The 25,093-nt window shown below is 54.4% G+C and overlaps 9 protein-coding genes across 9 annotated transcripts; 6 read left to right on the top strand and 3 right to left on the bottom strand.

The window, feature by feature from the left end:
• Positions 1 to 166: 166 nt before the first annotated feature.
• Positions 167 to 2,462, top strand: PG998_000994 (uncharacterized protein; the record flags this gene model as incomplete). Its single annotated transcript, XM_066867812.1, has 4 exons — positions 167 to 691; positions 896 to 1,142; positions 1,181 to 2,364; positions 2,418 to 2,462. 4 exons carry the CDS (start codon positions 167 to 169, stop codon positions 2,460 to 2,462), a joined length of 2,001 nt encoding a protein of 666 aa, XP_066736227.1.
• Positions 2,463 to 6,533: 4,071 nt separating this feature from the next.
• On the top strand, positions 6,534 to 8,693 carry PG998_000993 (uncharacterized protein; the record flags this gene model as incomplete). Its single annotated transcript, XM_066867811.1, has 1 exon — positions 6,534 to 8,693. The coding sequence occupies one exon, from the start codon at positions 6,534 to 6,536 to the stop codon at positions 8,691 to 8,693; it is 2,160 nt and encodes a 719-aa protein (XP_066736226.1).
• Positions 8,694 to 10,206: 1,513 nt separating this feature from the next.
• On the bottom strand, positions 10,207 to 12,500 carry PG998_000992 (sister chromatid separation protein; the record flags this gene model as incomplete). The annotated part of the gene is made up of 2 exons (XM_066867810.1): positions 10,207 to 10,801; positions 10,921 to 12,500. 2 exons carry the CDS (start codon positions 12,498 to 12,500, stop codon positions 10,207 to 10,209), a joined length of 2,175 nt encoding a protein of 724 aa, XP_066736225.1.
• An 892-nt stretch (positions 12,501 to 13,392) lies between these two features.
• Positions 13,393 to 14,492, top strand: PG998_000991 (uncharacterized protein; the record flags this gene model as incomplete). The annotated part of the gene is made up of 5 exons (XM_066867809.1): positions 13,393 to 13,509; positions 13,733 to 13,773; positions 13,824 to 13,973; positions 14,249 to 14,427; positions 14,479 to 14,492. The coding sequence occupies 5 exons, from the start codon at positions 13,393 to 13,395 to the stop codon at positions 14,490 to 14,492; spliced, it is 501 nt and encodes a 166-aa protein (XP_066736224.1).
• Positions 14,493 to 15,025: 533 nt separating this feature from the next.
• On the top strand, positions 15,026 to 17,714 carry PG998_000990 (Rad17 cell cycle checkpoint protein-domain-containing protein; the record flags this gene model as incomplete). The annotated part of the gene is made up of 2 exons (XM_066867808.1): positions 15,026 to 16,913; positions 17,092 to 17,714. 2 exons carry the CDS (start codon positions 15,026 to 15,028, stop codon positions 17,712 to 17,714), a joined length of 2,511 nt encoding a protein of 836 aa, XP_066736223.1.
• A 512-nt stretch (positions 17,715 to 18,226) lies between these two features.
• PG998_000989 (phosphatidylinositol-specific phospholipase C) lies at positions 18,227 to 19,625 on the bottom strand (the record flags this gene model as incomplete). Its single annotated transcript, XM_066867807.1, is given in 3 exon segments — positions 18,227 to 18,768; positions 18,798 to 19,528; positions 19,546 to 19,625. The coding sequence occupies 3 exon segments, from the start codon at positions 19,623 to 19,625 to the stop codon at positions 18,227 to 18,229; spliced, it is 1,353 nt and encodes a 450-aa protein (XP_066736222.1).
• Positions 19,626 to 20,599: 974 nt separating this feature from the next.
• Positions 20,600 to 21,765, top strand: PG998_000988 (HET domain containing protein; the record flags this gene model as incomplete). The annotated part of the gene is made up of 3 exons (XM_066867806.1): positions 20,600 to 20,739; positions 20,791 to 21,186; positions 21,246 to 21,765. The coding sequence occupies 3 exons, from the start codon at positions 20,600 to 20,602 to the stop codon at positions 21,763 to 21,765; spliced, it is 1,056 nt and encodes a 351-aa protein (XP_066736221.1).
• A 1,103-nt stretch (positions 21,766 to 22,868) lies between these two features.
• On the top strand, positions 22,869 to 23,523 carry PG998_000987 (uncharacterized protein; the record flags this gene model as incomplete). Its single annotated transcript, XM_066867805.1, has 2 exons — positions 22,869 to 22,908; positions 23,021 to 23,523. 2 exons carry the CDS (start codon positions 22,869 to 22,871, stop codon positions 23,521 to 23,523), a joined length of 543 nt encoding a protein of 180 aa, XP_066736220.1.
• A 229-nt stretch (positions 23,524 to 23,752) lies between these two features.
• Positions 23,753 to 24,804, bottom strand: PG998_000986 (GPN-loop GTPase 3 like; the record flags this gene model as incomplete). Its single annotated transcript, XM_066867804.1, has 2 exons — positions 23,753 to 24,649; positions 24,757 to 24,804. 2 exons carry the CDS (start codon positions 24,802 to 24,804, stop codon positions 23,753 to 23,755), a joined length of 945 nt encoding a protein of 314 aa, XP_066736219.1.
• Positions 24,805 to 25,093: the final 289 nt, after the last annotated feature.

The following is a 25,093-nucleotide window of genomic DNA, read 5'->3' as shown; positions in this document are numbered from 1 at the left end:
AATTCATTCCCCATTCGCAGGAGGTAGCCCACCCTCGGCGCGCACTTAAACCCAAAGTGCTATCCTCTCTTTGATCACCACTTCATTCACCCACCTGCTTTCTCACCAACCTCTATTGCTCCCCATTTCTTCCGGAATACCGTCATTCCCCACACAACTTTGCGCAATGGCTCCTACAGGACCTCGGAACGGCGCCCCTCGCAACAGCGCGCGAGGCGCGGGTTCGGGAAAAGCAGCAACTCGAGGCGGTATCGCAAAGCGCCGTTCCGGTGGTCCCATCAGAGTCGACAGAGATGGAGACCTGGACATGGACACATCCGCCGCTGGTGGTCGCGGCAAGAAGAACAACTCAGCTCCCGCCGGGTCTGCTCGCAAGACCACTCGAACGAATGCAACATCTTCGCGGCCCTCGAGGCCAACTACCAAGGCGTCGCATATGGTGGCCAAAGTCATACAAGGAGGAACCGGAAGCCTACATTCGCGCATTTCCCAAGGGATCGACCCATCCTCCCGACACACTCGCTCATCCCGTCCTATCAATGGCACAAACACCAAAACATTGATTGTCGAAGGCCTTCAACATAGCAAAGCCAAGGACAACGAAGGCGGCGGCCTGAAGGAGCTTTTGATCTTTCTTGAGCGCAAGGCCACAACTGCTGGAAAGCTCAGCCACTCCGTCAGGATAAAAAAGGTAAGTGCTAATATCCAAAGTCGAAGCAAAGCGTATCTGGGGGCTCTGGGGGGTTACGAAGCAACGCATCATCTCCAATTTTGTTATGCCGTGTAGCTCGCAAATAACGAGGAGACGGATAATATTGACAACCGCGCGCCGTGTACCTATCCCGGAATCCTGGATCGTTGCCAAGGTTTCTACAGCCTTGCTAACGTCTAGCAGTCACAACTGAGAGGTGACCTCGTCTACATCACGGCAAGCAAGGAGGATGCCGAACATATCTTGAAAGTCAACGGATTTGACTGGGCAGGCACCAAGGTCCACATCACCGAGGCCGACGAGCAAGCACCCAATGGTGCTGAAGCCTCCAGCCTTTCAGCCGACACCCAGAGTGTCAAGGAGAATCTTAGAACGATGTTGGCACAGAGATACGACCCTGGGCAGAAGCTCTTGAATCTGGCAACCCTAGGTAATGATCCTCTGCTCATTCAGATGAATATGTTCCAGGAAAGCACCCCCAGAAACTATTCAGAGCCTTGATGGTCATCTGTGACGAGCAGTTCAAAACGGCACAGGCCAAGCGCGATGCCATTTCGAGCGTGACTCTTGCTGGTAACAACATCGACGATGTCGGCCAGGTCATGACCCTTACCGAAACCTTCCCGGATCTTATCCATCTGGATCTCTCGAATAACTCGATCAAGGAGCTTAGGGGCTTGAGGAAATGGCAACACCGTCTGCGCAAGATCGAGACCATCCTGCTGATCAACAACCCCATCGACGCCTCCAACCCGACATACAAGGACGAGTTAGTGTCGTGGTACCCCAGGCTACAGAACTTGAGCGGCACTCAAGTCCGGACAGCTGAGCAGGTGGCTGCCGCCGAGCTTGCCAACAAGCCTACACCCATTCCGCAAAGCGGCCCCGACTTTCGCGATATTAATGGTGTAGGTGAACAGTTCATCACCGACTTCATCGGAGGTTACGACACGGACAGGCCAAATCTTGCGGCCAAATACTATGACGAGCACAGCCACTTCTCGCTGGCTGTCAACACTCGATCTTCGCACCCACCGGACATGCCGCTTCCTTCTTGGGGCTCGTATCTCAAGCTATCCCGAAATCATGTCAAGATCACAACAACAGGGGCTCGACAGCAACGTCTTTTCAGTGGCATGGCTGTTATCCAAAATGTCTGGCAGAAACTTCCGCCCACACGTCATCCCGACCTCGCCACTCAATTTGACAGGTACATAATTGACTGCCATCCAATCAGTGGCCTTGCCGACCTGTCTGGTCAGAGTCCGGCAGGTGTAGATGGGATGATCATCACATTCCATGGCGAATTCGAGGACCAAGATCCCGAGACCAAGGCCACGACCAAGAGGAGCTTCTCGCGCACTATCGTGCTGGGACCAGGCGCTCCTGGTAGAAACCCTATCCGTGTCGCCAGCGATGTGCTTAGCCTGAAGGCGTACAATCCACTACCTTCTGTTCATGGCACGACAGCTGCAGCTCCTGCAGGTGCTGTTGCCCCTCCGCCAGTCGTCTCGGCAGAAGAGGCCCAAAAACAGCAAATGCTGTCAGAACTCTGCAGACAAACCGGCATGAACATCGAATACTCAAGAATGTGTCTCGATGTTGCCAACTGGGTCTTTGACCAGGCTCTGGCCACGTTCAACGAAAAACGGGTAAGTTAAAATAAGCAAATGCACAGGCATGGTCCAGAGCTAACATCAAGAAGGCATCTTTACCAGCAGACGCTTTCACTGCGCCAGGTTCCGTCTAAGGTGGTTACAAGCACAAAGGTCGGTGGTAATAGCCGACCATGGGTTAGGAAAAGGTTACATTGGTAAGGAGTTATGGCTTCCAGGTGGTCAGCCGTCTCATTCCAGAAGTCCCGGCGAGGTGGCCAGCGCACTCTTTTACATGAGTAATTTGTATATATAGACACAGAATCTTGAGCACGCCAGAGAGAGTGCCGAGATGGAGACATATTGAGCCAGGATTGGTGGTGCTTTGTGGCGCCGGTTTCTCGTATGGACGCCTCGCTCAGCGGTTGATACGAAGTTCGATGACAGCCTAGTCCTGCATTCTCGGGGTTCACTCTGGCGATACAGGCCGGAAGCGACAAATCTCAATACATGTCCATGCGAAGACAGCTCAAATTACTGCACTTTCTAGGCTTTCGCAAGGGATGCATGACGTGACATGGAAGAAGTTAGCACTCACGCAGTGGATTGGTCCTCGCGTGAGACATCTTTGGGCATTCTTTTCTCGGACTAGGCCTGTGACACTGAAGTCTCGTAACCGCCGGCTTGTCAATCTTTGCATGCAAAAACCGGAGCCACAGAAAGCTTGGATTTCTTCAACAACGGCAATGCCCATCTGGGGAATTGTTCGAGAAGAGGCCGCTGCGGGCCAATCAGGAACACAGAGGACGGGTTTTACTACTCTGGTTGGGTAGCGCGCGCGTTCGTTTGACAGCTCGGGATGACTTTGTTCTGGGCGCTAAATGAATGACTGGCGGAGGTGAACTTGTGAACTTGGCGTTTTGCGGTATTTGTAGATGAGGTAGCCACCAGATTGACACATCACATAACATGCATAACCTTGATTGCACAGTGGTTACTTGTAAAGTGATCTATCGAGGTGAAAGCCAATCTCATGGGTGTACCTGATATTGGCGGTGAATATTTGTTTGTAGATAGTATTCTTTGACGGCCTCTCACTCTGGCCTCTCTAGCGTGGCCAGTTAGGTCATGCCCGTTCACCCGCATGGCATGTGTGATAGGTGGTAGGTTAGAGGTGACAGCATGGTACGATGATGAATGCCCAGAAGCGCGGCGTCTTCGGCTGGTGGCTGGACAGCAAGTGCTACACTACTACGACGAGCCAAGGGCAGTCAACGACGACACTCGGGGAGAAGATGTGATGCCAAAGTTGTCGCTACGATAGCTATAAACAGCTTGACCAAGCTTATGTGATTTTATATATTGATGTCATCCACTCGGACATTGGCCCCTACGAAAATAGCATCTCGGGTGTAAGCGTGTCCATATAGATTGAGCAGTCGCAGTCACAGTCACGCGTGGGATTGGCACATGGCTTTCACGGTCGTCCTCGTGGGATTGACTGTAGTGGCACGGATCCGGATCCTGCCACATGGCGTTACTGCCAACTGCCTCAGAGTCAGGAAAAGAGGCTTTGGTCGATGTTTTAAACGTCTGTTCCTACAACGTGCCAAAGACTCCGGGCGATCGGGTCGCGACAGACACACAGACACGCTACAGTTGGCTGGCATCCCCCTGCCGGCCTGCCGAGGCCTACATGGCCGCTCGGCTTTGATGCCGATATTCCACCTGCGGCTGCAGATCAGTTGGATTGACACGATTTTCCACCAATCTTTCTGAAAAGTGGCATCTGTACAGAGTTTCGTTGCTTTGCCGGCCTCAGTCGCCCAACATGTGGCAAGGGAAAGGGAAAAGCAGCAACAAAGACGACGGCCATGTCGTGTCTCTTGTCTGCCCGCTTCCCGTAGCAGAACTGCCCGTAGCTCAGGGGAGGCGTGGTCTGCATGGTAGGGTGTTTCATAAAACCGGTCTTGCCTTGGTTGGCTAGTGGCCGCCGAAAACGCCTCCACCTGCAGCGCGCGTGGTTGCATTTGGGGTCCTTTGTGGTTGCGACTACCACTAACAAACCACCTACATACTGCCCAGCAGCCCGAGCCTTTTCTAATGCAACACTAACCTGGGCCGTCACAGGATCCCTAGAAGTACTACATAGTAGAAGATGTCGTAGTTGGGCAAAAGCAAGAGATCATCAACCTGCGCCCTGAGCCGCCTAACACAGGATACGGTCTAGAGCTAGGTCGATTAGAGTATTTCCTAGGCAGACCGCTGCTTCCGTTTGCCGCCTTCAGACCTTGTCTGTCCCTGTCCCGTCTTGGTGATCAAAGGCACATCGCATCGCGATCGATGCCCGTCCTCGTTTTTTTTCATTACAGGCCAGTACGTGTAGTGAGGCGACGAGCGGCCGAGCGTGCATTGCCATAGTTTGATAAATGGCAATACTACTTACCAGAATGGGCCACCGACCCAGCATCGCATACGACCTTCTTACCACACAATGTACATACAAATACGGATACAGGATGGGCAAATCCACTTCCATCACCCATCACCCATCCTCCATCGCGAGACACCGAGGCCGTTGCTATTATGCTTTGCTTTTCCGCTTCGGCTGGAAGACTAGGTCCCCACCCCCCTTTTCTTTCTGCAACCCTCCCAGGGCCCCCCATGCAGAATATGTGAAAGCCGGCCCCTCCCAGCCACAGAGTGCACAGGGCATTTGCATGGCGTCGCGCTACATCGGAATCACTAGTCTGTTGCGCCAGTCTGCAGGTACATTAGCCATCGCCAGTCACTTTCGGCCTTGCACACGCCAATAAGACCCCTAGGCATCCTAGGCACCCTAGGCAGTAGCCCCCAGCTTGATTGGCCAGACGTTAAAGACCCCCAGGTCATCCATCGACTATATACTATCAGGGGTCCGTCGTCGCCTGCATCTCTTAGTGGATAATCCGCCATCTAACACACCAGACACCCCCTGTCCGTCCAACTCTCGCTTGCTGCTTGCCAGTCTTTCTGGACTGGACAGGAACACACAGCCTTCGCCTGTCGTGTTTCCTCCCTCGCCGTGTTAGTAGTGATTCCGGACGCACCTTGCCCCCCTCTCTCTCTCTCTCTCTCTTTTCCCATCCCGATATTGCCTAAAGTGGCATTCGTTCAGTTCACCGACCGTTCTGTTCGCAGGGAACGAGAGCAACAGAGAGACCCATCGCGACCACGAACCACGGCCTGGCTGATCTTGAAAGCTATCTAGCAGAACTCTATCTCTGCAGGATCGAGTAGTCCTCATCTTCCTCATCTTCCTTATTCCCACTTCTAGCCCCCGTCCCCGTCCCCGTCCCCACGACGCATATAAGACAATATTAGTACATACATAGAACCTCAGGGGTCGGCCGGACGAGGAGCTCGCTTTGGGCAAAAGCATGAGAATTGTGCGCCGGTTGGGTTAAACGTCCCCGCTTTTTCACCCCCATATCCTGCGACACGAAGTCCTTCAGGAACACCAAGAAGCGGCTTGGCTGGTGTTTCTTCCCTCTTGACCTGCTGCCCCGGCCTTCGACACCGGAAACATTGCGCTCATCAAAACTTTGTTTCCGTAGATCACTGATTCACTCTCTTCCAACCCGCCTGCGCGCGCCATCACCGACATTCTCAACTCCCCTAGAACTGCTTGATTGTCGAGCTGCTTGCTGCTCGTAGTTATTCCTCCACCGACCAAGTGAGCGCTGCCGCTTTGGGTGCTCCTACTTTGCCCAGGCGATCTTGACGGTCCCTTCATCCCCTTCCTTCGTTTGCTCCGGTGGCTTAGACCCCCGTTGGCTGCGCTGCTCGCCACTGGACGTGAGACGAGCACTCTTCTTCGAGCCGACGGAACACCAATCCTTTCTGGAATCAAGAATTTCGGAACGAACTACATCCAATAACGCCCTCGCTGCCCAGAAGACATTGTCTAGCAAACAGTCCCAGGGACCTTTCATTTGTCAAGGTCTCAGTCTAGTCACAGCTGTCTCCTTTGGCATCGTTCGCTGTTACAGGCATTGGCTGCGCCTCAACACTGACCAATCCACGTCCAGGGACATTCCTGGCCACACCTGCACCCGACTTTCTTGAATCTCCTCAACAATGATATAGTCATCTAGTCATCTCGAAACTTCAGTTTCTTCTTTCCTGGTGCTTTGGATACGCCGCATTATCCCGTCGACGACGACTTTGACTAGGGGTCAGCGAAGATGCCACTCCCCAAACCAGCAGTGTCCCTCACGGGCGCTTGCTCGGTTATCCACGACAATACACTGTACGAATATTCATCACAAGGGCTCCAATCCCTGGTATTGGACGAGAAGGAGGAATGGAAGCGGTTATCGAACGGGATGGCCGTGGAGGGTGGAGTTTGCGTAGGCTCGACGCCGAAGGACGCCTCGAAGGCGGGCTTATACATTGTGGGGGGAACGTCGGCGGACCCGAATTACAATGGTCTCCAGAAGTTCACCTACTCGACTGGCAAGTGGGAGATGATCAAGCCTACCGTCTCGGTAACCCAAAGTCGGCTGTGGCATAGCGCCGTCTATCTCAACGCTTCCGACTCGATACTGGTTTACGCCGGAGCGCAAGACGGCTCACAACACCTGTCATCCCAAACGTTCACCGTCGAGGCATCAGCGCCGCACACAGTTCTGGCCTGGGAGTCAATCGCCCCTCCGGCGATAGCTCCTATACTATTGCCGTGGTCCGAAACAGAAGCTGTCATGGTTGGCGGAGAAGCAACGAATACCAAGGTCATGCTTTTCGACGCCAAAGCAGGCTGGTCCAATTCAAGTAGCTCACTTGCCGAACCCATATCAAAAAGCACGACGCAGGTGAAGGCGACACTCGTGAACGCCGATGATGGAAGCAAACACCTCTATACCTTCGATCTGACCAAGTCGCCAAACGAGGTGCAACGGGTGGTATTGGTAGACGCCGACGGACCAGTGCTTAAGGCGGTACCCGCCCGAAAAGCAAAGAGCGCGAGCCCGCCTTTGGAGGGGAGGGAATTGAAGGCCAGTAATTGGCCGCAGTACAACGCCACATTTGCGCCGACGACTGTTAGGGATCAGTACTCTCTGGCTTCGAATTCAGACGGTTTAGTTGTTATGTCGGGAGGGAACGACAATGATGTCTTATGTATTTTCAATGCCCGGGAAAACTGCTGGGAAAACGCCACAGCCAAACTGCTGGGAACTGAGGACTTCGCCATCGCATCGCTACCTACCTCTGCCACAACTGAACCGACCGATGCGCCATCCCCGTTGTCCGTCCCAGAGCCGACCGAGACCTCGGCCACCGCTGCACCGCCCGCGGCTGCTTCGTCTCCCAAGAAGATGGAGACTGGACAGATACTGGGTATCTCACTGGGAGTCATATTTGGTGTTGCCATCATGCTCATTGCTCTGCTATTCTGGTTGAGACGCAAGAAACAGCGACAGACCTACATAGAACAAGGTCATAACCGGAGAGACAGCGGCGTCCCAGAAAAGAGCTACATGCCTGACACGGCGAAAGCGACTGGTGGATATTTCCGTGGCCACAATCAGCAGGCGTCGGCAGGATCTTTCTCGTCGATGGCAATCCTGATGGGTAAAATGGGGAAGTCGGGTGTCCAACGCCAGAACAGCCAAAACAGTGGAATTTCCAAGCGCAGTTCGGTCAGCAGCATATTGACCAAACAATTCAAAAGCACCATCGGAAGGCCGGTGCCTCAGCCTCGGTCCTCGCCTATTCTCGAGTCAAGGGACGAAAAGGGGGTGTCTTTCGCTGCCGAGGTCGAGGACCCCAAACCTAGGAACGGCCCAGCAGTGAACAGAGACGGAGAAACGAGGAGGAGTTCCGGCTGGAACCGATACTGGTCTGGTGGAAGCACCTTGAACGTCTTCGGGTTTGGCCCTGGGAGCCGTCGCGAGACCCAGGCGTCGGAAGAAAGCTCGCACTATTCCAACGGGAACCGCATGACGCAGGATTCGGCCACCGTGCCGCCGCTGCAAATGGAGGGCCGCCCGTCGTTCAGCCGCGTGCACTCGAGCAGCCCGGCCGTCTCGCACAACAACAGCCAGCTGGAGGTCGGCATGACGGGGCAAATCGAGCGACCGCTTTCCAGCACCTCGTCGTCCGGCTATTCGAGCGGCATCCCTCCGAGCGTCCACGAGCAATGGGACCCGACCATGGCCAAGAAACCCTGGGGTCAAGACCGCGCCCCCAGTAGCGCCTACACGGCGAGCGTATATACCACGCAGTTGGGCCCGCCCGCCAGCCGTCCTCCGACTGGTATCTCGAACCAGCCCCAGTTACCCACGGCTTCTACCTCTAATGATATGAGCTGGCTGAACCTCGGTGGTGGTGACAATAGGCTGTAGAACTTCTTCGGCTGGTCGCATTCATGCTGCACATATACCCTTCACGAAACTTGTCACGAACTTTGGTTGTTATATATATGTACATGTCTTACTTTTCCCTGCCCATCGTTTATACCCACCCCATGGAGCGGCATTACAATCGGTCAACTACTTTTACTAGACGCATATTCCCTTTATCCCCTAGCGGGCGGGCTGGCCGGCGCTTCGATGTTTTAGTCTTTGCGGAAGAAGGTGCTTGCTATGGTGTGGATCATGCCATCGATCATGAAAGGACCTTCTACGTATAACCAACGTTTGCCACCACTATCACCACCTCTCTCTTTCTTGTCACATTAGATTTACCCATCACTCCCGACCGACCGAAGAGTCCATATGGGACTCTGCACTCTGCACGCACGCCTGGACGCACTTCTCGTTGCAGTCCCCACACGAACGAAGCAAAAACAATCATTCTCGTCTCGGGTACAGCCGGCGCAAATGATTATAATTTTCATGTACATCCATTTTCTACTACCAATTTCCTACAACCACTATTTGGCCTAGACCCTCGATTTGCGGGGAAAACAATATCTAGCCGTACGATGATCGGCCTGTTCTGCCCCTAAACCTACTTGCTTTCGTTCATTATTTAGATATGCATAGCTATATCATGCATGGTACTACAAAAGAGGGGCGAGTTACGCCGAGGGGCAGGAGGAAGAAGCGAGGAGACGAGACGAAACGAGACAGACGGGAGAGGGGACAGAAGGGGATTTGACCTTGAGAATTCCTGTTAACATTATCATGTGTGGGTGAGAAGCTGAGAACAATGTACTACTCTACTTTTACCCTCTGTCCAGAAGATGGAGGGCACAAAGCGCTCGAAATAGCAAATATATAAACCATATAATACACGTCGTTAGTAACGCATTGGTTGAGGAACAGCGGACCTGATATCTATATATCTAATCTGAAACATATTGTGCTTGAAAGCTATCATCTTCCAATCTTCCGACCTTGCAGGGGATAAGTAGACATACTGGGTGAGTTCACCAAACCGGCGGATACAGCCAGAGTCAGGGGACAAACAGGACAATATCAATCCACTGGTAGCTGTTAAACGCTAGCTCAAATATCGAGAGCCGAGTTTATCCATAATACGACTTTCATTATTTGAAGGATGCCAGGCAACGTCAACCCAATAAGAACAAGTGAAACCAACATCGTACGCTATACACTCGCAGATGGTATTTGGACATGCTGCATCCTCGTGTTTCCACCGAAGAGCGAGAAGAGTAACTCATGGCTTGTGTTCTTCCGTCAACATACCATCAAGTACAAACGAAAAAAATAAGTTATAGTACTTCTGTCCCGTCGAGGCAAGCGAATACCAGCGGTCGTGCGACGTTGCAAGTTGCAGTGCGAACCAGCCTCCCCCAAACCAGCCAATCAACCAGAACGCCTAACCGACGCCTCAAGACCTCGTCTCGCCAGTAACTTCACGCATCTCATTACGTCTCTCATTGGCGTCCTCCTAATAGATGGGTCGACCCTCCTCCCACTTCTGATGTAAATACGACTTCTCCTCTCCGGGTGAAGACGTCTCAGACTTCACGTCGGGGCCAAAGGATACGCGCCCACCACTTCTGCGTTGCCGCGCGCTGTCTCCGGCCGTGGGACCAATCCATTCCCATGCTCTGCCCACCTCGCCACTCCGGCCTTCCCGCTGGCTTGTTCTCACATTACTGTTCTGCTCCACGACGGCACGAACTCTCTGCCAGATCTTCTCTCGTTGGCTCAATGAGTGGATGCTTCTCAGCACGTCATCTCTGAGGTTGGGTAGGAACAGCCAAGGGTCGTCAATATCATCCCCGAGCTGCTTTTGGTTTGCCAGTCGTTCCAGCACAAGATTCACAAGTGCCGGAACCTGGGCCTTCGCCTTCTTGTTCGAAAGGTACCGCCTACGAGCGTAGATGGCGGTAAGCACAAACGAAATCAGAGTGCTAATCTGGAGGCGATAGCGCGCCAGCCCGAGTCGGACGGATCGCTTGACGGCGCAGCGGATGGGAACTCGAGCGAGACTGGTGGACGATAGGTAGGTGTTTGGAACACCTCGGGAATCTCGTACTCTATTGTGATGCGTTGCGGTCTGGTTAGTTGCCAAATTTGTCAGAATATGAATTGGTTAGAAGACCCGCGTTACGGACTTGGGAAAACAGCAAGGGGAAGAAAGGGCAGGAAAACTTACTCCTCGACCTTGACCTCAACCTCTTCGCGGTCCTTGACCTCACCAAGGGCACTACCCCACAAGTCTTCAAACTCCCTGTTATTCAACTTCTTGCTCCTCTTCTGGTTGATGGTCTCCTTGAGATCCTGTTCCTCGATAGCTGGGGAATCAGGTTTGGCGCCTTCCTCGTTGACAAGCTCGCCACACTCGAATCTGGCTGTGCGTTCACGCAGCTCCTCCACCGCCTTGTCCGCCACCGCCTTAACGCGGCGGGCCTTTTCGCCGTCGGGCTCACAGGTGGGTGAGAGAGGAACGAACCCACCAAGTGATAAGGGGTGAGGCTTGAGGATATAATCTGCTTCACATTGTACGGTAAAACCGCCAGAGCAATACGCGTGAGCAGGGCAAGATTCACACACGGGTTCCAATGCCTCCAAGACAAACTGTGGCACTTCGATCTCCGGAGGCAGGACTGATTGCGCCCATTCTGGGACCGTTATTTCGGTAGGGACTGACCCAATCGGTTGGCCGACACCACAGTACCCAATAGCGATCTTTTCCTGCCGATACCAGCCAGCGAAGACACTCAGTGCAGTCACCGCCATAACCGTCAACGATGTACCCCAATTGGCCTTGGGAGGGGGCCGAGTCTGTCTCGGGACCATAGCCGCCTGGCCAGTAGCTGCTTCTTCAGCCGCCAGCTCAAGCTGCTCTTCAACGGTGAATTCCTCTCCAGCTTCCACCATAGACTCTGGTGTGAGCTCGGGCGTCTTTCTCCGGACCACGCGACTGACAGGGGTCTGAGGTCTCAGGCGCACGGGTGCAGGCGCGGGCGCGGGCGCAGGGGTATCATAGGTATGATCGTAAGTGTTATCGTAGGTGTCTACCGCGTAGGCAGGTTCATGGTAGGCAGGTTCATGGGTCCGCCTGCGCGTTGATGAACTGCTTGTCGGTCGCGAAGTCTCGTGACCGGCAGTCCTGCGTCGGCTACTCGACACCTCTGAAGGTGGAGAGCTGCCGCTCTGGAATGGATTATCCGAAGTGAACATGCCCGACGTACGCCTGAAGAACTCGTCAGACTGCTCAGCTTTGAGCTGCGGTACGACGTCCAGCTTCTTGCGCGGGCTTCGCGACCTTCGAGCGACTTCTGGCTCTGGGCCAGTTTCGGTGTCGGAAGGTGGTTGTAATTGGCGGCTGGAGGCTCGCGGTTGGCGTTTGGAGGGACTCCGTGCCGGTGGCATAATGGCGTGGTCGGGCTCTTCGGATTTGATGCGCATCGAAGTCTTCCTGGGCGACTGAGAGCGACGCGTTGTTCGGACGGATGGAGGAGGCGCAAGGTCCTCTTGTTCGGCGAAGGGATCTATGCTCTGGCCGCGTTCAGCATCGGAAATGCCCTTGCTAGATCTCTTGGCCTTCGCACGGCGATCCAAAATCTTCTTGGCCTGCGGCACAATGCTTTCGTTGAATATCTCGACTAGCTGGGCCTTCTTGGCGGTGGCAGGATAGCTGACGTTGTGCGCGACTAGGACGGATCGGAGTCGCGGCATGGTCAACGACCTGGCGTCGAAGCCCGGCTGTAGGTATTCCTCTGAGTCCGACATTTCGTGCAGTTTATCTCTATGAAATGCAGTGAGAGCTGCAAGAACGGCAAAGAAGTAGGTGGATGATGGAAAGAGGCCTTCCAAGGAAACCAAGACTAGGTTGTCGCGTGGGCAGGCTTCATCCGATGCCTGGGGCAGATGCAAGTTGTCTTTGTCTGCGGCGGTTGCGCTCGCTAAGGAAGGACCTATTCCTGGATGTACGCAGGAATGACGTGTGGCAGGCAAGAGAAGGCACACCAACGGCCTCCAACTTTCATTCGGCTAATGGCGAGCAAGGTCAAATTGCAAAGCCAAGCAAGTGGGCAGACAGCAGGTCTCACGATCCTAGACTTGGTGAGGTGTACGTGGCGGGGGTATTTTCATTTGCTGGAGATGAAATGTTGAACATGCTAAGTGGACTTTTGCGACCAGTTGTCTGCGTGTCTCTGTGGCAACAATGGGAAGCCAAAAGACCCTGGCTGACCCAAGAACAATAAGTCAGTCCACTAAGAGAGAGAGAGAGACTGGGACTAAAATTAGGCAGACAGCAGGAGGGGTGGCGCATGACTCACTCGCTCGCTCACTCCCCCAGTGTATCATGTGGCGGTGTGCTGTGGCTAATCATCCGGGGGTCCAGCACACGTATGTAATATATTGGCTCAAACAAGCAGTAACTTTTCATTAACCGGTTAAGTATAGAAGGAGCGTGAATAGAGACAAGAATCTCCTTGGGACACGTCTGCCCCGTATCAAACTGTACTTTTGAGCTGCAAACGCTGAAGAGCCTCCACCCCTATTATGCATTCGGCACTGAATGCTAGGATCAACAGACTGGGTGTCTTGCCTGGAGCCTCCCACCGACCACTACTGACCATCCCATGGCCCTTAAACACTGATGCCATATTGCTCCTGGATGAGCCACCATGGGCTACTGGCCGCTGCAGTCCAGATTCGCGCTCTTGAACCCAAAAGGCAGAATGTTGCCTCCGTTCACGACACCGAGACCACCTCCTCCTACCAGCTTCCCGGGGTAAGTAGATTCGATGCAGCCGGTCTGATCGGTGGAGAGGCCTCCGCTCTTGATCGGGCTTCCTGTGCATCCCGATTCCGAGTAGACAACCACTTGGCAGGCGCCGCCGTTGTTTAGGCTTAGCGATGCCGTGAAAGAAGCCGGGTAGTGGATGTTGCACGAATTGGGAATGTTTTGGCATCCATTACTTGGGGTGAGAGATACAGGGTTGAATGTACACAAGTTCGAGAAGACCGGATCCGCAGTCTTGCATAGCGGTGCAAGGTAAGGTGTCAGAGTCGCGATAGAAACCGGCACGCGCTCGATGACTGCAGCATCAGCGCCAGCAATGGCCAGGATAGAAAGAACGATCTTGGTGAATTTCTACGTCGGAAAGGTGATCAGCCATTGCCCCATCGGTTGTCAACACACCCTGGTTGCGCTTACCTGCATTGTGAAGTATGGAAGTTCGAGACTGAGATGTGGTATGTGTGGGTATGAGCGGTGTTGGAGTTGGTACTTGATATCAATCTTAGATTCGATCGGCGAGCTTGATACCAGAGAAGTGATGGTGATTGTGATGATTGTAGTGCTGGCGATGAGATCTGTTCTGCATCTGTTGGGGATTCTATGGGATACTTATACCTATTGTCTCCTTACAATTTTGCACTTAGTTCCGGCAAGCAGATAGGGGAAAGTCTCCAAGACCGAGTTGCCTCTTGCCATGCCGTTTGGTCACTCGCTACTCTCAACACAACAGCTGGCTCTTCTGGCATGGCATGCAGGCGGAAGTTCAACAACCGATTGCTGATGTCATGTCCATGGACCAGTGGGCTGCCGAGAAAAAGCCTCCATGGCTTTCGCGCGGCTCTATCTCGGCGTGGAGAGCATTCTCCAGACGAAACTCCATGTCTCCCCGAGGTCAGGATCCGATGCTAGGTTAGCGATGCTGGGGGAGAGGAGCTTTTCCGCTACTCTGAAATACCGAAGCTTTTGGTCTATAGTAGACAATAGAATGTATGGCGTCCAACTCCGGTGGCGTGGCGTCTGGATGCGGATGGCGCGGGGCCAAGCGAAAAGTCCACCCGGCACTATAGTCAAGGCCACCTCTTGCGTCCTTAAAGGGATGGGAAGCAGATTATATTCAGCCAATGCCAATAGTACAGGACCGGTAGCGCAGCCACCCCCTATGTCGCGGAGCTTGGGACGGGAAACCCGAGTGGTGAGTTGACAGAAGAAATCATGGAGATAGATTGATCGAGTCAGGTGACAGCGCGCCGAGGGTGTGGGGGCGCGACGCGGGTCAGAGAGAGAGAGTGGCGGGCCTACCTTGAGAGGTCGCCATCATCAGGTCAATATCAAGTGCCTAATGATTCAACAGGCATTCGTGGGCACGGAACTATGAACGCCTGCGTATTGGCAGCTTCCGAGGGATTCTGGTTTCAATGCTGTATGCATATCTGTTTTATCCCGTATCCCGTTCATGCCTGAGCTCTATCTCAGCAGATGACGTTCCCACTGCTTCAGTTCCTTCGTCATGGCTCCGCCTACGAAGCGTCGCAAGCGAAACGTCGTGCACGCCTCCGACGATGAAGAAGATGCAAAGCCTCAGACCAATACCTTGGCCAATTACCTGTTCTCGTCGCCAGATCAAAAACCCAATTCAACTGCCACGACGTCGCGCGCAGGCTCGACATCTCCAAGTCCTATTGCCAAACGAGCTTTGCGCCCCTCGAATCTGAACGACCGAAGACAGCCGCCCAAGAAACCAACACAGTCTAAAGCCACTTTGCCGAGAAAAAGCGAAAGAGCCAGCTCGAGCACCAGTCCTAGGAAGACAAGAAATCAGTCTGCGGCCATTGGAAGACTGGAGGCCAACGGAAAGACGGCCGATCTGAAGACCCTGTTCTCTCGGCAGGCTGAAAGAACAACCACGACGCCTTCGTCTTTAGTGACAGACGATATATCGAGCGATCCGATATCTGATGAAGATGGCGTGAGTGAGGCCGTGGCTACAGCACCTAGCCGAGTGGCTGCAAATGCGCGCAAGCGCTTTATAGATGGGTCGCAGGGCGAACCTGGACATGTTATTGGAGCTGCCATAACAGCCAGCCAGAAGTTTCTCCGGCCGCCCCGCCCGACAACACCCATTCCGCCTGTCGATGATCAAAGGCCCTGGTCTGAACGCTTTGGGCCATTGAACTTGGAAGAGCTGGCCGTCCACAAGAAGAAGGTGGCGGACGTGCGAAGGTGGCTAGAGGATGTCACCGCGGGCAGGATGAGACAGCGCCTGCTCATCCTGAAGGGCGCAGCAGGGACAGGGAAAACAACCACAATGCGCCTTCTCGCCAAGGATATGAAATGCGAGCTGCTTGAGTGGAGGAACCCCGCGGTTTCGGGGACAGGCCTTGGGTTCCAGTCGGCTTCATCGCAGTTCGAAGAATTCATGGGCCGCAGTGGCAAGTTTGGGCAATTGGAAACAGATTTAGACTTGCCAACTGCCACCAGCATCTCATCTACAAAGACGAAGAACGACTCACGCAAAATCATCTTGATCGAAGAATTCCCGAACACCTTTACCAAGTCTTCAACCGCCTTGCAGTCGTTCCGAGGAACAGTACTGCAATATCTCGCGGCTAATACGCCCTCTCTGGCTGCATTCGGCCAGCCATCGCCCAAAGCTCCTATCACACCTATTGTCATGGTGATCTCGGAAACACTTCTCACGACGACATCAGCATCAGCCGACAGTTTCACAGCTCATCGCTTGCTGGGCCCGGAAATTACTCGACACCCAGGCACAGCCATAATAGAGTTCAATGCGATAGCCACAACTCTTCTGGCAGGTGCTTTAGACTTGATTGTCAAAAAGGAGGCTCGCAAGTCAGGCCGGAAGCGCACTCCCGGTCCATTGGTGTTAAAGCGGCTTGGCGAAATCGGCGACATCAGAAGCGCTATATCGTCACTGGAGTTCTTGTGCCTCAAAGGCGATGATGATGCCGATTGGGGTTCAAGAGTGGCTTTCGCGAAACCGAAACGTGGTGGGAAGGATCATGTTGCACTTACCAAAGGAGAACAAGATAGTCTCGAACTAGTCACACAGCGTGAGTCGAGTTTAGGAATATTCCACGCAGTTGGGAAAGTCGTGTACAACAAAAGAGCCGAGAAACCAATGCCACCTCAATCGGCGGAAGGGAAAGCCGAGATGTTGCCGGACTTTCTAACCTCGAGTGCCCGACCAAAGCGGTCCGAGGTTGTAGTCGATCATCTCATGGATGAGACTGGTACCGATACACACACCTTCATATCCGCTTTACACGAGAATTACGTTCTCTCATGCGCGCCAACCGGTCCAAGTGACCAGTCCTCTGCTGTTGACTACATCAACGAATGCATTGAGTATCTGTCAGAGAGCGACCTGCTATGTCCGACTAATGACATGTTTTTCGGGGGCGGGGTTTCGGCTCTGGAGCATTTGCGGGAAGAGATTTGGCAAGTCACATTCTACGGCAAGAGGAGATCACTTACCAGGTGGCCACTAGGGGTTTGCTCTTTTCGCTGCCTGACCCGGTGAAGAGAATTGGGACTACCTCCAGTCGTAAGGGGGCGAGGCTTTCAAGATGTTTTACCCGACGAGTTTGAAGCTCTGGAGGGAAAAGGAAGAGCTCGGAAGTATGGTCGATCTTTGGTCCACTAAATTGCTAAGGGGCGAAGAGAGCGCGTCGCAGCATAGTATTACGGCGGGTGCGTCAGCATTCCGTAGACCAAAGAACAGCACCCACCCTGGCGGCGAATGGGCCAACAAACAACATACGTCACGCAGCAATACTGGACAAAGCAATGCGGCGACAGAACAGACTCAGGATCAAGCAGCAGCGCCATTGCTGTCTCTGGGGAGTTCTGCGCGCAAAGAACTCCTCCTAGAGCGACTGCCTTACATGGCTCACATTGCACGGAGCCGGAGGACGTCTTTAGACAGTCTGAGGTTAAGAGAGTTGGAAAAGGTCGTGTCTTTCTCGGGTACGCATGGAACCCCGGATGAGGAGGCAGCTGACGTCGACGACGGAAACACCGCCGACACGGAGTCGTGGGCAACGGACAAGCCCACGGAGGAATCGTCTCCGCGCAAGAGGACGTTGGCGATCCGTCATAAAGGTGGCGATCCTATGGCTGGACCTACAGTACAGAAGCTAGTTCTGAGTGATGACGATATCGAGGACGATTAAATCCCGGGGTGTTGGTATCCAGTAGGGCCGTAAAGTAGACGGACTGGGATGGGATCTCATAGGGCTTAGTATAAAAAAGGGGTCCGGCGTTCATTGGCTTACTACTGTACTACTATCTGCCCTGATAGGCAAAGGGTCGTTTACTACGTATATTACATGGCTGTGCCGGCAGCTCAGCTACATATAAACGGAACGAAATCAAGACATCTCAAATTATGTTTGTTGGCGGCAATTATTTCTGTTCGTTGCCTGCGTCTACTCCGGGTATACATGCCTACGAAATACTACTTAACTGTTCTAACCTCCTGAATCCCTGTAACCCAAACAATTATAATATACATAAGAAAGAACGGTCTATGCTATATAATTCATTGCACAGACCCATGATTAGTCAAGTTTACCCCAGAAATATGCCCCCGCCCTCAATGGTGAAGGATGTCAGGTAACGAACTAGGGGTTGCAATTCTATGATCAATATTGCGCGGCCCCAGCGTTGACAGAAGGCCTATTCCTTATTCCTTCAGCTGCAGTCGGGCGTTCCAGCCTACAATGCACCGGATCAAATCCCAGTCGCCGTCCAGCCCGACCCAGTCCGTGACCACGACGCCGGCGCTCCCGTCGCCGACCGGCAGCCCGTGGGGGCCCTTACCAGCCTCGCCGTGGCGGAGGGCCATGTACTCGATGATGGCCGGGTTGACCTTGGCGGCGATCTTCTCGGGCCAGCAGTTGGCGTTGAAAAAGTTGCTGGCGCTCAGGAAATTGACGAAGAAGGGTTTGTGCTCGTCGCCCGGCGATGGGTGGGCGGCACACACGCGCTCGGCCGCGCGCTCGAGGTGCGCGCGCGCCAGCTCGATCTTCTTGCCGATGTTGTGGGACTGGTCCATCTCGTAGAAGTCCTGGACGCGCGCGAGGCCCGGCCCGCCCGTCGGCGCGTCCTCGCAGTTGTCGGGCCACGACGAGCAGTCCAGGCCGTAGCCGCGGCCGCCGTACTCGGCGTTGAGGGAGTCGTCGTTGGCGTGGCGCCTGAACAGCACGATGCGCCCCCGGGCCTCGCCTAGGCGCGGGATCCGCGGGTCGGTCCACCACTTGCTGCTGTCGGGGGCGCGTAGCGGTGGCGCAAGTGTTTAGACAGCTGCTGGTCGGTTCCCTTGCCCGTGCCCTCGCGCTTGATGCTCATGATGAGCGTCTCGGACGGGTTGGCGTCAAGGAAGCTATAGATGTCGTCTAGCATGTCGTGGAAGTACTTGGTGCCCGTCAGCGAGATGGGGAACGCCGAGTGGACCAGGATCAGGTCCGACTTCTTGTCGTCCGAGTTGACCTGCACGCGCACGTCGAAGAAGCGCACGCCGTTGTCCAGCTGTTCGCGGATGCTCGCGGCCTGGCACCGCACCGAGGGAAGCGCCACGTGACAGGTCGGACTGTTATGCGTTCCCGGAATCGACAGGGCGGTCAGCGGCCACTCATCGCGCAGCTCTTTCATCCAGCTCGACAGGTGGGTTGAACTGTAGATGGACACACACGCCCCGTTCGTCACGTATACAACTGTGTACTCGTGGGGCCCGCCGTCCAGCTTCTTCATCACCAGGGACCGGCGCGACTCGCCGGGCACGTCGACTTGGTACTTGTGGCCGTCAAACTCAAAAGTCAGGCGCACAACCTCGCGGCCCGGCTCGGGCGCCTGCACGTCCGTGCTGCGCGTCTCGAAGCGGCCCAGAGGGATGGACAGCTCGCGGCGATCTCGCGACTCGCCCTTGATGCGCGCATGCTGGGCCACGTTGGACCTCTTGAAGACGCCGGAGACCTTGCCCTTGATCCTGTGTTCTCCCCCGACGTTGGCTTTCCGTCGAAGCGCTCGACGATTTCCAGCTCCAGCGGCGTGGCAGTCAGGTTACGAATGGTAAGGTCGGCCATGGTGATACTACTGGTGTCCGACACAGTCCCATACTGGTCGGGGCATAGGAACGAAAGAAGCTTCGCGCCAAAACCACTTATACCTGTACTTTTGGAGGCGGGTGCCGACATGGCATGCATATGTTTGAGGCGTGCGTCAGCTAGCTGCGCTGAATCGCCAAGGGTCCAAGTGTTGCTGGCGGTGGCGATAGCGAGTGTCGTGATTGGTGGGATGGGCGGGTGGAGTTCTCCTTAAGTGCATCTCAAGATCCTAGGGCGGGCTTGGGGCTGGCTGGCTGGCTGGAACGCGGCCGGGACAGCGTGTGTATTTATACGCGTATCTTGTGTGCATATGTGCATATATAATCGGCACCAGGCGAACAGGCTGGGACTTGTCTGGCGCTTAAACTGTATGATAATCATATAGGAGCGGCTGTTGATGAAGGGGCGATCTCGCGGGTGTATGTTGTCCAGGTGATAAAGTACACGGGGCGTCATACGAACGTGTGATCCAAGCTTCATCATGCTCTCGCTTTTGAAACGCACCTTCTGCCCGTTACCCAAAGCAGACTTGCTTGTCACGCTCCTGTCTTTGCTCCTGCTCCTGCTCCTGCTCCTGCTGCTGCATAACCACACAAGACATAAAGTCGGAATGCGCTGGAGGCGGCCAGGGACTTGAACGTCGCGTAAGACGCGATCATGTATGGGAGAAGATGGGATGAAACAACAGGGAGTGGGTGGCCCGACACTCTCACCAAAGCTAATCAGCGACAAGCAACAACAGCTCGTTATGAATGCATTCGATCGACCACGACCTTTGCTATTTTCTTTTCTTTTCTCATAACAGTCTCAAGATGAAGTCTTCGCAGTGGTGGTTCTCACTATCTACATGCCTTCTCTCATGTGCCCGAGCTCATCAGTCTTCTGACTTGTCCGATTATAATTATAATGGAGAAAGCTGTCCATGGACGTCGCCTTTCCACCCCTCATTCACCATGTCTTGCTTTGTCTCCGACTCGCATAGCCCAGCTGCCATGCAGTCGAAATCGACTTATGGCGGGACAGGCACTGCAGAAAACGGCTGGACTGGCCCTCATTTTTGTCTTGGCAGATTCTGTATCTGGTCCAATGACGGGTATGGGGACGGAGGAGCATCTATCGTGACGACGCTGTCCAACAAACACAGGGTAGCCCAGAAATCCAATCGGGCTTCTGATGTGGATCACGATACCTCTCATTTCCAGGCCGCAGCGATCCCGGGGAAAGGCATCGGCTTAGTGGCTACGAGGTTGATACGCCGAGGCGAGGAGATCATGGCTATGCGCCCCGCTGTGGTGGTCCATGAGGACGTGGTAGACGAGCTTGAGCTGGACAGCCAGAACAAGTTGCTGGACCAAGCAACGAGGGCACTACCCGATGAGAGGCGGCATGTTTTCCTAGCCCAGGCCGGAGAAGTGGGTGGCCACCGCATAGCGGACATTATGTACACCAACTCCTTTCAGGTATCCCTCAGCACAGCAGGTGATTGGCACTTTGGCAACTTCCCCGAAGTGTCACGCCTCAACCACGACTGTCGGCCCAGGTCAGTTCAAGCCAATCCCCGAGGACAAACAGTGGATAGCTGCTAACACCGGGGCAAAGCCTTGCCTTCTATATTGACCAGAACCTGACGCATCACACCCATGCTATTCGGGATATACCGCCAGGAGAAGAGCTGACTATTTCGTATCTGGACTCCTTTCGAGCCCGTTCTGTTCGCCAGGCGAGAGCTCGTGCCTCATGGGGCTTCTCTTGCGGATGCCCTCAGTGTAGCCTACCTGAGGCAGAGGCGGAGGCATCCGACTCAAGGCTCTTCTCGATCTACCAGTTGGAAAACCAGCTGACGGACTTGAAGAACGTAAACGTTTCTACGTCGACCATCGAGAAGCTCATTGCGCTATATAAGGGGGAGCGATTGGACCACAAGATAGCAGACGCTTATACCCTAGCTGCTCTGAACTACAATACGTTTGGCGTGGAGGCCATGGCCAAAACATACGCGAAGCTGTCTCTTGAGCAGGGCTTGTTCGAACACGGGCCTGATTCGGCGGACATGGAAGTCATGCAAATCCTAGCTACGGACCCAAGGAGTCACTGGACTTGGGATTCGCGACAGAAATAGAGCCTCGGCGCCTATTGGTGGCGGACTAGTATTAATCAGCTATACAAGGTTGCTATGAAGCTTAGGGCATGCACCGACACATGGCATGCATGGAAGTCTTAAGACATGACATTCATTTGGCCGTCGATAGAGTGGTATAAATGCGCCTGAGGGATGCCACTCGTTCGAGTAGGGCCTGACTGACGCCGATGATGGTGAAAATGTATGAAAATGGAATGGTGCCCCGAGTTGCCAGCTCAGCAGCCCCCTCGAGCCCAGGCCCTGATGGATAGCGGTCTGACATTGGTGCAATCAGGGCCTCGCCCGCTGTCCCACCTGCTGCTGCTAGAACCTGTCAGTGGAACTCGGCGGCAAATGGCCAGCACCGGTTCAGCCGATCGTTTTGAACCCCCAAAGTCTAAGAAAGCCAAGGGCTAAGGCACATGCAACGCCGCCGCAACAAACCCCTTCACTTTACACCCGCTCGCTCCACCGCTTGTTTGCTGCTGGCTTTGTCGGAGCGAAAAGTCGGGTTGTAAACAACACGTCGAGAAATTCGGGCTCTTTTTTTTGAAAAATAAAAATAAAAATAAAAATAAGCCGGCCGACTGACCCCCCCCAGTCATCAGCTTCCAATCTTATGTTGTGCTGAACAGAGAAGGCAAAACCCTCTTATACATGCGGTACGTGGGAAAAATATATATTCTCCTAACTCGCCCTTCGAACCCCAGCAAAGCTCGACCAGCCGCAGCTGTCAAGTCGGTCAGACATTCTTACGTCAAGCGTGCTTTCCCCACACCAATAATATACAAGTACATACCTGCTCGTCCTCGATCCAGCATACCAAACGTGCATCGCAAGTGCTGTACTACACCAAGTAGCACTGCATTACCTAAGTAGTGGCACATTATCCGACATCACAAGCGCACCGCAGCAGCTCTCTTTCTCTCTCTCTCTCGCCTCGCCAGAGCCACGCTACAATCTCGAGCCCTCTCCTATCAGGCTATCAGTAAGAGGTCCGAGCAGCAGGTTTCGACCAAGGAAACTCTGCACTCTCCCACAGTCCCCCTGCCGTGGGAAGAAAGCATCACACAGAAACGACTGCCAGCCCAATACCCATCACCATGGCGGAAGAAAACCACTGGGTCCTGGACCTTCTCGAGGGTGAGTTGCGATGGTCGTCAACAACAAGAACAACGTGAACAGCACCACGGCCGTCACCGAATAAAATACCGTGAATATCAATAGACCCCCAGCTAACCATGGAAAATACCAGGCGTCGGACTACCCGAGTCCACCATACAGCTCCTCCAAGACAACGTCCTCCACCCGCAGACCCCCTTCCAGATCATCGGCCGGTCGGTGTATCAACGCGCCCAGCAGCTCTTCGAAAAGGCCGTGCCCGTGGTGCAGCCGCTGGTGGACCGGGCCGTGACGGCGCTCAGCGACTCGCCCGACATCGTCATCGTCGGTGCCCTCCTCGTTTTCATCGTGGCCGCCCTGCAGTTTCTGTTCTGGGTCCAGCGCGTCGTTCTATTCTGGACGCGCATGACCATGCGGCTCATCTTCTACGCCATCTTGGCCGGCGCCCTCGCCGTTGTGTGGCAGCGCGGCCCCGAGGCCGCCATCCGCGACATCGTCATCTTCGTCTCCAAGGTCGCCGGCTACGCGACCCTCCTCAAGAACTTCTGGCTCAGCGAATACGAGCGATACGACGCGCAAACCAAGAACGGGCGCGGCATGGCAGGCGCTGGCATGTCGAGAAGAGGAGGCAGATAAGGCAAATAGCGATGACAGCTGGTAGTGGCCCATTGGATTGGGATGACGATCACATGCGCGCATCTGGCATACCTACCAGGCTAGTCCATACTGCAGTTACAGGATCTGACGAAATAACGATGCTTACGTTCTCTCTCTTTTGCAATAGTTTATGCTGCTATGAAGCTCTTCAAAATGGTATCAAACCCGTCAGTACGCCGGCGCTATGCACATTCCCCGTATCACCTGTTCATGTATGCTCAGTCTCGCAGCATACCTTGTGACTAGTCCTCCATGTCTCCCATATCCTCGAACTCGCCCCCTTGACCTCCTTGGGCTCCTGGGCCTCGTGGAACTGTATGCAGTCGTCAATGTAGCTGAGGATAGCACCGACGCTGTCCTCGTCTTGGGCATCCAGCTTGAGGTAGCTGACCATGCTGAAGTTCTCGATTAGACCTGCCACTGCCTGGTTGAGTCGCCGGAAGGATGCCCCACGCATAACGGCATCTCTGTCTTTGGGGTCTGCGTGGGCATCGTCTTCCGGTGTCTCTCCGTCGACGGCACGCCGCGCCTTCTCGGCTGGGTCGTCTTCGAGTAGTGTGGCGTCTGGCGTAATGAAACGCTTCATGTCCTTCCGGCGCACTTGGTCCTTGACCAAGTCCATTTTGGATAGGATGTTGATGTGGGGGGTTTCCATCATGATCATGGCAGACATGGCACTCAGGGTACCCGAGAAGAACTTGGCGCGATCGACCACAAAGGTCGCTTCGAGAAGGTATGTTGCGCAAAGGCGGATATCCAGGGCTCCAGGCTTTGTCAGGAAGCGCACGAGGGCCGGGATGATGGGCACGTGAGTGTACAGCTCGATCTGGCCCGGCAGGTCGAAGATGATCATGTACTCTTCCGTGAGGGAGTCGAGGGCCTCGGTGAGGAAATCGAGGTTCTCCATGAGGAACTCGAAGCAGTAAATCAGGCCGCCGTTGGGGCCGTAGCCCATCTCCTCCATGACGTCCTCGAGCGAGATGAGGTCCTTGATGTCGAGGTCGGGGGTGTGCTCGAAGCTCTCGGCGGCCGGGTCGAGGTTGACGTAAAAGCTGGACCGGCGGTTAAGGTTGAGATGCGTGATGAGGGCCGCGCAGAATGTTGACTATATTTTCACCTGTTGTGTTAGAGACGGGACGCCGCGATTCTATCTTCGATGATGATGATGATGATGATGAAGATGATGATGATGATCTGCCCGCCGTAACGTACCTTGCCCGCCCCGGCAGGGCCCATGACCATGGTGCCGAACTTGCTCATCTTGATGGGACGTGGTGACAGATTCTTGGTAATTCGATCTGTTCGGTCAATCCAAAGAGCACTCAGCCTTGCAGTGTGGTACAGCAGCAGCGACTTGGGTCCTCAGCTTCCGGTAGGGATAGAGTTTTGGGTCGGAGCTGGAAAAGCTAGAGGGGCCAGGTTGGAGGGGCAGCTGTACTGTGATTGGCTGGACTGGCACTACTGTACTCGGCTACTATATCTTACATCTCAGGGCCACGGAAGCAACGGCGGCTGCTTACGGTCGGGCTGCTTACGGTCGCTTACGGTT

This window comes from Apiospora kogelbergensis (genome assembly GCF_038363985.1).
Source record: "Apiospora kogelbergensis strain CBS 113332 chromosome Unknown utg000001l_segment0_segment0, whole genome shotgun sequence".
NCBI lineage: Eukaryota > Fungi > Ascomycota > Sordariomycetes > Amphisphaeriales > Apiosporaceae > Apiospora > Apiospora kogelbergensis.
The sequence above is the reverse complement of the archived record's forward strand: the minus strand, read 5'-3'. Positions and strand labels throughout refer to the sequence as shown.